The 13315-nt window shown below is 42.3% G+C and overlaps 1 protein-coding gene across 1 annotated transcript; it reads left to right on the top strand.

The window, feature by feature from the left end:
* Positions 1-5343: 5343 nt before the first annotated feature.
* On the top strand, positions 5344-12946 carry LOC109924596 (COMM domain-containing protein 5-like; the record flags this gene model as incomplete). Its single annotated transcript, XM_048593759.1, has 4 exons — positions 5344-5462; positions 10067-10176; positions 12187-12347; positions 12918-12946. Coding segments are annotated over exons 1-4 (314 nt in total), but the record flags the coding sequence as incomplete, so codon positions are not given.
* Between the last annotated feature and the right edge of the window lie 369 nt (positions 12947-13315).

Below are 13315 nucleotides of genomic sequence, written 5' to 3'. Positions count from 1 at the left end.
CATAGCTTGCCCCCTGACATGGCCCAGTAAGTCACTCTGCATCAAACTGCTGAAATTTTTAATGTGATAAAGATGATGCAATAATTATAGTGCAGATTTCCTAACATGGAAGAATTTTTTTAAACATCAATGTAATAATGAATAGAAACATAGAAAATATAAGTAAATCCATTGAGCCTGTCCCACTGTTCAACATGGTCATAGGTGATCCTTAATTTTGACACTTTGCTCTCCCTTGACATCTTTAATCTCTTAAACTCTATCTGTATCTCCACCCCCAACACTCACATCCAGTTTGTTGGTATTTTAAATATTACAATTATATCCTTTCTCATTCTTCTAAACATCAGTGAATAAAGGTTTAGTTGACCCAATGTCTCTTCATACTAGGAATCAGCTTGGTGGACTTTCCCTGCATTTCCTCAATAACAAGTATATTTTTCTTCACTAAGGAGACCAAAACTACATACAATCCAGGTGTGGTCTCACCAAGGCCAAGAAAGATGCCCTGCACCTTTACTCAAACCCTCTTGCAATGAAGGTTCACCTACCTTTTAGCTTCTTAACTGCTTGCTACAAAGGCACACTTGCCTTCAATCACCAGTGCACAAGGTCAACCAGGTTCTTTTGAGCATCAAAATTTCCCTAACCATAATTTAAATTATACTCTGCCATTCTGTTTTTCACATGAACAGCTTCACAAGTTACATTGTATCTGATGCTTTTACCCAGACTCACTCAACTTGTCTCAATTTTGTTGAAAGCTCTTTATGTTCTCCTCACCACTCACAATGCCATTGCTTATGTTTACTCAGCAAACTGTGAAATATTACCTTTGATTCCCTCATCCAAATCATTGATATATATATTGTGAATAGCTGGGGTCCCAGCTTTGATCCCTGCCGTACCACAATAGTCAATGCCTTCTACCTAGCAAAAAGGAAAATGGCTGTGGTTGTTCAAGGCTAAACCTCTCCACCCCGAGACATCACTATAGGAGTTCCTCATGGTAGTGCCCAATGAACTTCAGCTTTGTCTTTAATCACTTTCTCTCCAACATGTCAAAAGCAGGATTGCTTGTAAATGATTGTGCAGTTGTCATTACCACTCAAAAAGCTTCAGATACTAAAATGTGCCTCCATGCAGTAAGACTTGGATAACATTCAGGTTTGAGCTGTTAAGTGGCAAGTAACACCTATGTTACACAAGTGCCAAGTACTGACTATTTCCAATAACTGAGAATCAAATCATCACACCTCAAAAGATGACAACAACTGAATTTTTCACTAACAACATCCTGCATCATAACAGGAGGATACAGAGTCATAGAGTCTTACATTATACAACATGGAAACAGAGCCTTCAGTCCAACCAATCCATGCCAAACATAATCCCAAACTAAACTAGTCCCACCTGCCTATCCCTGGTCCACATGTCTCCAAACCATTCCTATTCATGTACTTATCTCTTTTAAACATTGTAACTGTTCCCATATCCATCACTTCCTCAGGAATTTCGCTCCACACACGAATCACTCTCTGTGCAAAAAAGTTGCCGCTCATGTCTTTTTTAAAATCTCTGTCCTCTCACCTTAAAAACGTTCTCGCTAGTCTTGAACTTCCCCTATTCTAGGTAAAAGACACCTACCATTAACCTTATCCATACCCCTCATTATTTTATAAACGTATATAAGGTCAACTCTCAACCTCCTACACGCCAGTGAAAAAAGTGATATCATTGACTAGAAATTTAACAAACCATAAAGTACTGTGTCACAAGTGCAAGTCAGAAGTTGGGAATTCAATGGTAATAGAAGAAAAACCATGAATGTTATATTTTTAATGTAGTCAGCAACAAAGCAATGATAAAAATATTTATTAATATAAGAATAGTCTTCAGTGAAAACTCTTATATACATTTTGAGATACTGTCTCATAGCAACAAAAAATTGTTCTGCTCCAATGTGTTTGGCATACACCTTAACACCTTTTGAGTCAACTTTCCGATAGGAAGGAAACAGGCAGCCAGGTCATACTCAAGATCCAACAATTAAGCAATGACTAAACTGAAAAAGTTGAATCTTTGGCTTTGCTATATTTTGAGAAATTTTGTGTGTGAGCAAGAATCTGTACAATCTGAGTTACTTTATTTGCATGTCACCATAATAGATAACACAACAGTTCAAGCTCAAGTGGAATGTTTGGTCCAGTTCTGGGCACCACACTCAGGTACAAATCTTTAGAGAGAATACAGGAAAGATTCATTAGAATGCTTCATGGGTTGAATTACATTGAGACATTAGAGAAGTTGGCACTGTTCTATCTGGAGAATGTTGAGAGGAAGTTTGATAAAGGTAATCAAAATTCAAAGAGGTCCACTCAGGGTGAGCAACCATCCCAGATTTTCCAGTCTGCCCCATAATTAGCCATTCCAGCCTGGACCAGGCATTCCCAAGATGTGTTTTGTCCCGGATCAGTGGTCAGTGGTCTGAGTGACTATAGACTGCTGCTCTTCGATGGTTTGGGTGCCAGGTTGTCTAGGCTGGGCTGGACACACCAATCAAACATTAATCAATGTGAGACCACCCTCTTCCACCCCCAAATCCCAACCCCTGCTTTCACTGCTCTGGCAGCATCTCTCCCATGCCCAGCCCCTGGTCAGTGAGACATCTGGGGCTGGATGGAGTAGACAAGCAAAAACCATTCCCATTGCTGGAACAACGAAGGACCAAGTTGGAGGGCACAGATGGGTGATAATTCCAAGAAGCAATAGAGACATGGAAGAGAAACATTTCACCCAATGCCGAAACTAGGAGCAGGCTCCCCAGGATGGGCTGTATGATGTCAGGTTCATTGGGGATTTTAAAAAAAAGAATTGGATCATTGAGGTTGTAGACATGCTCACTGAGCTGGTGGGTTTGGTTGCAAACATTTCGTCACCCTGCTTGGTAACATCATCAGTGCGCCTCCAGTGAAGCATCAGTGTTCTGTCCTACTTGTTATTTATATTCCTCAGTTTGCTGGGGTGGTTGGTATTACTTCCAGTTCTGTTTCACAGTGGTTTGTACACAAAGTCTAATTTAATGTGTTTGTTGATGGAGTTCTGGTTAGAATGCCACGTCTCCAGGAATTCCCTGGCATGACTCTGTTTGGCTTGTGTGATGATGGATGTGTTGTCCCAGTCGAATTTGTGTCCCTTATTGTCCGTATGTAGTGAGACAAGTGAGAATTGGTTGTGTCTCTTGGTGGCTAGTTGGTGTTCGTGTATCTGTATTGTCAGTTTTCTTCCAGTTTGGCCTATGTAGTGTTTAATAATCATGAAGATTTAATAATCTACCTATCGGACCCAAAGCTTGGGTTGTATAGTGGGGAGCACTGTCTGTTCTAACCTTTGCATTACTGCTTCTGCAATCAGTCCTGATATTGTCACGCATAAAATTAGAAGAAACCCATCGACGCGTTAACAACATCCTTACCGGGATAAAATTCACAAAAGAAGAAGAGAATAACAACTGACTACCCTTCCTGGACATAATAGTAGAACACAAAAACAACGGGGAACTCCAGACTAGCATATATAGAAAGACCACACATACTGACCAGATACTCAATTACACCAGCAACCACCCCAAAGCCCACAAACGGAGCTGCATCAGGACACTATTTAAACGAGCCACAACACATTGCAGCAACCCAGAACTGCGCAAAGTAGAACAGGAGCACCTATATGGAGTCTTCAGAAGGATTGGATACACAAAAAGCACAATCTTCCGTTACCTCCGAGACAGACCACAACAGGAAGACACAACACAGCCAGACTCACTAATCACCCTAATGTACATCAGAGATATATCAGAGATGACCAGAAGACTACTCAGACCCCTAGGTATCAGGGTAGCCCACAATCCAACAACCACCCTACGACAGCTACTGATGAATGTAAAGGATCCCTTACCCAAAACCAGCAAAATCAGTGTAATAAACAAAATACCATGCAAGGACTGTGAGAATCACTACATAGTCTAAACCAGAAGAAAACTGACAATAAGGATACATTAACACCAACTAGCTACCAAGACACACAACCAATTCTTACTTGTCTCACTGCACATGGACAATGAGGGACAAGAATTCAACTGGGACAACACATCCATAATAGCACGAGCCAAACTGAGTCACGCCAGGGAATTCCTGGAGGCCTGATATTCCAAGCGGAACTCCATCAACAAACACATTGTACTGGACCTGATATACAAACCACTGAGAAACAGAACCGTAAGTGATACCAGCCACCCCAGCAAACCGAGACATTGAAATAACAAGCAGGACAGAACACCAACACTTCACTGGAGGTGCATTGACGATGTTACCTAGCAGGGTGACGAAATGTTTGCAATCAAACACACCGGCTCGGTGAGCAAGTCTACAACCTCATCCACAACACAAGCTACAAACCTTCTCAAAAACTTTGAATTGGATCATTATATGGAGAGAAAGAAGGAGCAAGGTAGGAAGAATGAGAGTGGCTCTCAAAAAGAGTCACCACAGACACAACAGGCCTTGTAACTATTCTGTGAATTAGTTACTGACTTAAATGTCTGACATTACCCACCCCACAAAAACCCCTCACCCAGGGGAAGGGTCACTGAATCCTCAAGGGGACCTTTCAATGACCCTGAACAACAGCGGATGTGAGGTCATGGGCGGGGCGGAAATATGGCCACGTTGGGCCTGTGTGCGAGGTTATGTGCGGGGCGGAGTGACGATACGTCCGCCCCGCACATCTCAGCTCGGCCTCCCGACACGAAACGTCAGCTTTCCGGCTCCTCTGATGCTGCCTGGCCTGCTGTGATCCTCCATCTCCACACCTTGTTATCTCAGCCAGACGGATGTGAGATTTAAGCGGGGCGGAAATGGGATCGCTCCGTTGTTGCCGACAAGGCAGATGCGAACATGTGCGGGGCGGATGCATTTTCACCCGGTTGGGGGCGAGGGAGCGGATGTGAGGTCGTGCGCGGGGCGGAAGCAGTATCGTCATTTTGGGGGGGTAAAGAGAGGCGGATGTGAGGTCATGAGCGGGGCGGAAGTGCAGTTATTGCCTGGGGAATTGATTGTGAAGAGGTTCCAGGATTGGAGAATCACATAAAGTGAGTGGGGCAGATTCTGAAGGAGTTTAGACTCGACTACCCCGAGGGCATAGGGCTTGCAGGGTCTCCGGCAAGGGAGAGACCTTGACATTTGAGTGACTTGGGCTTTGCTATCACTATCTTTTTCGCTACATGCAGACTAGGGTGGTGGGGGTGCTTGTGGATGGGGCTGTGCTCCATTAGCAACAACAACTGTGGGTCAGGTGGTAGCATCATGTCCTCTGGTAGAGGAGCACCATGCAACCTAAATGGTGAGGGTTTGCAGAGCTGAGAGATGCAGAAGGATCTGAGTGTGCTAGTGCATGAATTGCATAAGGTTAGTTTGCAGCTGCAACAATTAATTAGGAAGCTAATAGAATGTTGTCATTTATCAAAGGTAATTGAATACAAAAATAGGGGAGGTTATGCTTCAATTAAGCAAGACATTGGTGACACTACAACTGGAATGCTCTACACAGGGTTGGACACCTTATTTAAGGAAGGGTGGAAACGTGTTGCATGTTGTTTAGAGAAGGTTTATTAGACTAATACTTTGAATGGACAAGTTGTTTTGTGAGGAAAAGCTGGATAGGCTAGGCTTATATCAGCAGGAGTTTAGAAGACTAAGATGTGAATTTTTTGAAATGTTTTAGTAACTGGCACCTATGGGATGAGGAGTGTGCCTGGTTAATCGAATATTCCAGTCGATCAAGAGGTCCATATAATCAATGTAAAACCACACAAAATAATAGAAACATAATAAAGGGGGTATGTACATCACTGTAATACTTCTTACAGCATAAATCACTTTAATAATGCACCCTTGCCATAAATAAAACTTTCTGGCTGAGAGCCTTCTTGCTTGCGGTCTCAGGTGATTACTTGGACCTTGCAGAGATCGCAACAATATGGTAAACTTCTGGTATATAATTTTTGCCAGTTTATCGAGAGTGCCGGTTCAAAAGGCACTGGTTAACACAAAGTTTGCTGTAATTAGGAGTCTTGGCTGGATAGTTAGGGGGAACATCAAATCTACTCAAGAACCTTAGAACATCATTCCTCTTCTGGGACAATCTAGAAGTAGGGGGTCAGTATTTCAAATTGGTTGTTGATATAAATCAAAGTTCAAAAACTCTCTTTTGGAGTTTCATGAATCTTTCCATTGCTCTTCCTCAAAAGAGTAGAAGCAAAGTCCCTGAATATTTTTGAGGCAGAAGAGGTGTTTAAATTCTTTTTAAGCAAAGGGGTCAAAGATAATCTTGTACCAGTCGCTGAAAGTAAGCAAGTGGATGGAGCAGGCAGGAAAGAGGTGGACAGTTCTGAGGAAGGGTCACCGGACCGGAAATGTTAACTCTGTTTTTTCCTTCACAGAAGCTGCCAGACCTGCTGAGCTTTTACAGCAACTTTGTTTTTGTACCTGATTTATAGCATCCGCAGTTCTTTTGGCTTTTATTAAGTCGGACTGTATGTTGGCCTTCATACGAGAGGATTCGAGAACAGGAATAGGATGTCTTGCTGTAATATATAGGACGTTGGAGAGGCCGTAATTAGATTATAGTGTGTAGTTTTCATCTCCTCCTCCTCTGAGGAAAAACTTTCTTACTATGGAAGGAGTGCAACAACAGTTTACCAAATTGATTCCTCCAATGGCAAGACTGACTATTGAGGAGAGATTGAGTTGGTTAGGATTGCATTCACTGGAGTTTAGAAGAATGAGTGGCAGCTCATACAAACCTGCAAAATTATAACAGGACAAACAGGTTAGATGCAGGAATGATGCTCCCAATGGTGGGAAGTCCAGAACCAGGGATCATACTTGACTGATAAGGGATAATCCTTTTAGGACTGAGATGAGAAATTTTTCACCCAGAAAGTGGTGAGTTTGTAGAATTCACTACCACAGAAAGTGGTTGAGGCCAAGACATATTTATGTTTTCAAGAAGATAGTTGATATGGCTCTTGTGCTAAAGAGATCAAGGTATATGGGCCAGGGTAAGAGTAAGGTATCGAGTTTGATGATGAGTCATGATCATATTGAATGGCGGAGGAGCTGAATGGCCTACTCCTGCTCCGACTTTTATTTCATTTTTGAGATAATTGTGAGGGATCCAGTGATGGTAACACCATTGACTGTCAAGGGACGGTGGTTAGATTGTCTCTTATTGGTGATGGTTGTAGCCTGGCATTTGTTTGGCATGAATGTTACTTGCCACTTGTCAGGCCAAGCCTGGATATTGTCCAGATCAAGTTGCATTTAAACATGCAGTGCTTCAGTATCTGAGGAAGGGTGTGGGAACCGGAGCTGCAGGTCAGTAAGTATAGAGACTGGGGAAGAGCTTGAGACTAACGGAAATATAGCTAAGAGGAATAGCAGTCAGGGAGAGGTTGCTGAGCTCAGCAGAACCAGAGGCTTGGGATTCATTTGCTTCAATGCAAGAAGTGTAAACAGGTATGACGTGAGCCTGGATTAATACATGCAACTATGATTTTGCATTCACAGGCATTGTTGAAAGAGGGACAGGATTGGGGGCTTCAATGTTCCAGGATGTTCATGTTTTAAACAAGACAGAGGAGGAAGCAAAAGAGATGGGGGAGTTGCATTACTAGTTAGGGATATATCACAGCTTTGTTGGGGGAGGACACCCTGGAGGGATCTTGCAGCGAGGCATTATGAGTAGAGCTGAGGAATAGGAAGGGTACAATCACAATGCTCGGATTGTACTACAGACCTCCCAGCTGCCAGTGGGAGATGGAAGAAGAGATATGTAACCAGATTCTGGACAGATGTGAAAATAACAGAGTTGTTGTGGTGGGTGAATTTAACTTCCCCCATATTGACTGGGACTCCTAATTTGTGTGTCTTTTTTTTTATTATTCACTCATGGAATGCAGGCATCATTGGCTGTCCCTGCATTTATTACCTGTCCCTAGTTGACTTTGAGAAGGTGGTGTTGAGCTGCCTTCTTGAACTGCTGCAGTCCCTGTGCAGGTTGGGAGGGAGTTCATAGATTTTGACCCAACAACACTGAAGGAATGGCGATATTATTTCCACGTCAGGATGGTGAATGGCTTGGAAGGGAACATGCAGGCAGTGGTGTTCCGAGGCATCTGCTGCCTTTGTCCTTTTAGTTTAGTTTCAAGAGGTTGTGAGTTTGGAAGGTGCTGTCTTAGCAGCTCTGGTGAATTTCTGCAGTGGATCTTGTAGATAGTACACATTCTTGCTGCTGAGTGTTAGTGGTGCAAGGAGTGGTTGTGGCATCAAACAAACGGGCTACTTTGGCCTAGATAGTATCAAGCTTCTTGACCATTGTTGGAGCTGCACTCATCCAGGTTAGACAGGGAGTATTCAATCATTCACCTCTCTTGTGCCTTGTAGATGGTGAACAGTCTTTAGGGAATCCAAAGGTGAATTACGCATTGTAGGATTCCTAGCCTCTGACCTGCTTGTGTTACCACATTATTTATATGGCGAGTGTGGTTCAGTTCCTGTTCCGTGGTAACCCTCAGGATGTTGATTGTGATTCAGTGATGATAATACCATTGAATGCCACAAGCCGGTGGTTAGATTCTCTCTTCTTGGAGATTGCTATTGCCTAGCATTTGTGTGGCATAAATGTTACTTGTCACTTTTCATCTCAAGCCTGGGCGTTGTCTTGCTGCATTTGGACATGGACTGCTTCAGCATCTGAAGAGTTGCAAATGGTGCTGAATATTGTGTAATCACCAGCAAACATCCCCACTTCTGACCTTACGATCGGTATAGGATACTATCCTGAGGAACCCTTGCAGAAATGTCCTACATTTAAGATAACTGAATTCCTGCAAACGCAACCATCTTCCTTTGTGCTAGGTATGACTCCAACTAGTGGAGTGTTTTCCCCTGATTTCCTTTGACTCCAGTTTTGCGAGGACTTCTTGATGTCACAGTTCCTCAAATTTGGCCTTGATATTAAGGCCAGGCACCCTCACCTCACCTCTGGAGTTTGAACCAAGGTTAAAATGAGATCAGGGGTGAGTAGCCCTGGTAGAACCCAAACTGGGCTTCGCTTCCATCGCTTTACTGATAATTGAAAGGAGATCGATGGGGTGGTAATTCGCTGGGTTGGATTTATCCTGCTTTTTTGGTGCAGGACATACTTGGGCAATTTTCCACATTGTGTGGTAGTTGCCAGTGTTGTAACTGTACTTGGCTGGGGAGCGGCAAGTTCTGGAACACGTCTTTGGCACTATTGCTGGAATGTTGTCAGGGATTACTCCCTTTGCAGAATCCAGTTGCTCCAACCCTTTCTTGATATCACATGGAGGGAGTTGAATTGGTTGAAGACTGGCATTTGTGATGCTGGGGACCACTGGAGGAGGCCAAGATGGATCATCCACCCAGCACTCCTGGCTGAAGATTGTTGCAAGTGCTTCAACCTTGTCTTTTGCACTGATGTGCTGACCTCTTCCATCATTGAGAGTAGGGATTATTTGTGCAGCCTCTTCCTCCGATAAGTTGTTTAATTGTTCATCACCATTCACAACTATATGTGGCAGTTCTTTGGAGCATAGACCTGATGGTTTGGTTGTGGGATCGCGTGGCTGTGTCTATCATTTGGCACTCTGCTTTTGGGCAAGAAAGTAGTCATTTTTTTTTATCTTCACCTGGTTGACACTTCCTTCTTAGGTTTGCCTGGTGCTGCTCTTGGCATGTCTTCCTGCACTCTTCACTAAACCAGGGTGGATCTCCTGGTTTGATTGGTAAAATAGGGGTGATACCATGCCGTGAAGTTACAGATTGTTTTGTGATTGCTGCACTTTTTTTAGGTAGAGGTGAGGTAATGATCAGCCTTTCATCTAATAAAATGCTGGAACAAGCTGGATGGGCTGAAAGCTGACTGCGGTTCCTGGTATGTTGTCCTTAGAAAGTGTTCTCACTCAGCGTGACTTTATTTGCTTTAGCATGTCCCATGGAAGTTGTTTCCTCGGACCCCGAACACCAATGGAAGTTGACTTGATGGTAAAGCAGTTGAAAGATTTAGACAAAGAAATCTTCAGAAAGATACTTAAAGGTGAGTGTTAATGTTTATGACTTTGGATTATAATTTTTCTAAGAAAATGGCATTAAATTCTAATTTTCATGGGTCTTAAAAATGTTCCAGATTGAAAGTTATAACGTCTGTAATCTATGCAGTGAAATAGAGTCATAAAGTCATACAGCATGGAAACAGACCCCTCAATCCAACTCATCCCTTCCAACCAGTTCCATTTGCCAGCATTTGGCCCATACCCTCTAAGCCCTTCTAATTTGCATACTCATCCAGATGCCTTTTAATTGTTAAATTGTACTCGCATCCACCACTTTCTCTGGCAGCTCGTTCCATACATGTGCCACCCTTTGCGTGAAAAATAATTACCTTCAGGTCCTATTTAAATCTTTCCCCACCCACCTTAAAAAAACGTACAGCTCTTTCAGAATGCCAGAGAACTTCAGTGTTAATATATTAAAAAAGCCTGTCAGAATCCATGACACTTTCAAATTATGAACTAAGAACAGCCTTCAATGGACTGAACCCTTTTACAACTTAGAACATGGGAAACAGCCTGTTACAAAGCTGCTGTATCTGGAACTTTCATAGATTTAGAATCACTGACGTTTCAAACTTATAGTTTACTTTGCTTCTCCCTTATTCTGATCTGGTTAGTGCATTTTGTCAGTCAACATGAGGTAGCAGCAGGTCTTCTCTTTCAGAGAGTAGGAAGTCTACTCTATCTCTGGATTGAATATTTTCTCAGACACTGGGTGATTTTCCTACTGCCATAGATGCTGATGGCAGTCGCAGAATCACAGCATTGTTCAGAGCAGAAGGAGGTCATTCAGACCATCATGTCTGCATAGGCTCTCCAAATGAGCTCAGTGCCATTTGTTTGCCTTCTGAACATAAAGCTGCACATTGTTCCTTTTCAAATAAAAGCATGACTCCTTTTCGAATGCCTCAATGAATCTGTCTCCTCTCGAGCAGCATGTTCTAGCACGAAACTGCTCGCTGCACGTCCTCAGAATTGTATAATATACAGGTTTAACTGAATTGCCTGGATGTCACAATCAACATATTCTAATCAACAGTACTTTAACTTTGCGCTTTTATGCCAAATATCCCTTTTGCCTCTCAAAGGCTTTTAAGCTCCATCGGAGGTTCTGCCCTGTGAATTTGACGACTAAATGACGCCTCATCTGCCTTCCCAAATCGGACATAAAAGATCCCCCAGGCACTATTTCACTATGAAGAAGCAGTTTACTTGGCAATATTTGTGTCTCAAACAGCACTTTTAAAAGAGATAAACAAAAGTGGAATACTCTGGATGCTGGAGATCTGAAATTCGAAACAAAATATGGTGGAGGACATAGAGTCAAACAGGCAGCCTTTGAATCTTTAACATTCTCCAATTCTGATAAAAGACCATTGACCTGAAACACACTGTTTCTTTCTCCTCTGGTGCTGCATGATGCTTTGAGCGTTTCTGTTACATGAACAGATTATTTATTTCCCTGTTGTGTGTATAACCTTGCTGTGTAAATTGATGATAAAGCATTTTAGGGCCGCATTAGTATGGTTGAAAAGCACTGTAGGAATAGTAATTTTCCATTTTTATAATGCCCGCGTTCATTCACAACTCTAATCCCTTGACTCATGTCAAGTGTGTAAGAGAAAAGTTTGTCCTCGGACAATTAATCCTTGATCCCGCCACACACCACCTCCCCCCAACCCCGGGTGTAGGTTGTATTGTACATATATCAAACAGGGAGCAGTTTGTGAGAATTGGAGAGGTTTTTAAAATGTTTACGAAACTAATATTTGCACTGGCCAAAATCTAGCAATAGTCAGTTTTCTGAACTTGAGCAACAATAATGTACAAATTTTTGTGCTCTTTCTAATGCTGGGTTTTTTTTTTTAATTTTAGCCCTGGTGAGTGCAACATGAAGAGTTTTTTTTGACTTTTTTTTAAAGCAATATTTAAGTTCTGTACCACGGACCAGTTATTAAATAAAATATCACAGTAAGCACAATTGTCTTCCACAGCTGTCGTCAATTCACTCGAAGGAAAAGATTCCAGAGAGTCTGTGAGGAGTATTGTCGAGACAGAGAGTCTATCTGAGGAGCAGCTAAGTTATGTCCTAGCCGGCATGTACACATTGCTCGGAGAAGCTCTGAGGTTACCACAGACTTCCCTCAAGCAAGAGGTGAGTGTAAATTTGTGAATTAAATAAGGGGGGAAAAAGTCCAGCCCTGCTCATTGCTTTTAATCACATCATTGCATAAAGTCATTTCAGGTGACATGAGCTGTGCATTTTTGAAAATGCTCATAATTACCAGTACAGGTTGGATTTCCAAACTCTAGGTTTTTGAGTACCAGATGTTTTTGAAAATATTCAACTTGATAATACTCCTTCTTTTTCCACCAGAATCAGTTAAATGAATAATTATTGCCTAAATATTGGGATAATTTGGCTCGTTGCTAGATTTCCGTGGAAGGCCAAACTAGAGATTGGCTTTTCTGCTTTATCTACAGTGACACGCTGTTCTAGTCATATCACTGAGTTGATTCAAATCACCCTTGACCCACCTGCCACAGGTGTCATATTTCTGGGAAAATCCAATACAACCTGAGGGTGCCAGATTTTGGCATTCAACCTGCAATAGAATCAACTGGTTGCATGTGTATTTGCAGCATTCACATCTAAGTGTTGTTAATCTGAGAAAATGGAACAATGTGCTTTCTGATTAAAGTTTTGTTTGAATTTTGTTTGCAGGTTTTTAAGGGAGATCTAAGAGACCTCAGGTAAATAATGCATACAAGTGCTGAACAAGTGAATGAAATCTTTTCACATTAATGAGTTCATTTGTTCCTATTGATGTACAAAGTGAAGGATTTTTATTGCTTTCGCTGGCTTTTGGAAATTTTCAGTGCTTTTGCTACTTTGAGTCATGTGTTTGATGGTGAGTTCTGTTCTTATATGCTAATGAACTACACCAAATCTGAGAAACTATAAAATCATAGGAGCAGAGAGGCTGACGTTTCGGGCCGAGACCCTTCATCAGAAAAGGGGGAGGGGAAGGGGGTTTTGAAATAAATAGGGAGAGAGTGGGAGGCGGATAGAAGAGGGATAGAGGAGAGGATAGGTGGAGAGGAAACAAACAGGTCGAAGAG

Source organism: Rhincodon typus, unplaced genomic scaffold (assembly GCF_021869965.1).
Source record: "Rhincodon typus isolate 14 unplaced genomic scaffold, sRhiTyp1.1 hic_rhity00003767, whole genome shotgun sequence".
Classification (NCBI taxonomy): Eukaryota; Metazoa; Chordata; class Chondrichthyes; order Orectolobiformes; family Rhincodontidae; genus Rhincodon; species Rhincodon typus.
Note: the sequence above shows the minus strand (reverse complement) of the source record. Positions and strands in the feature narration are given on the sequence as shown.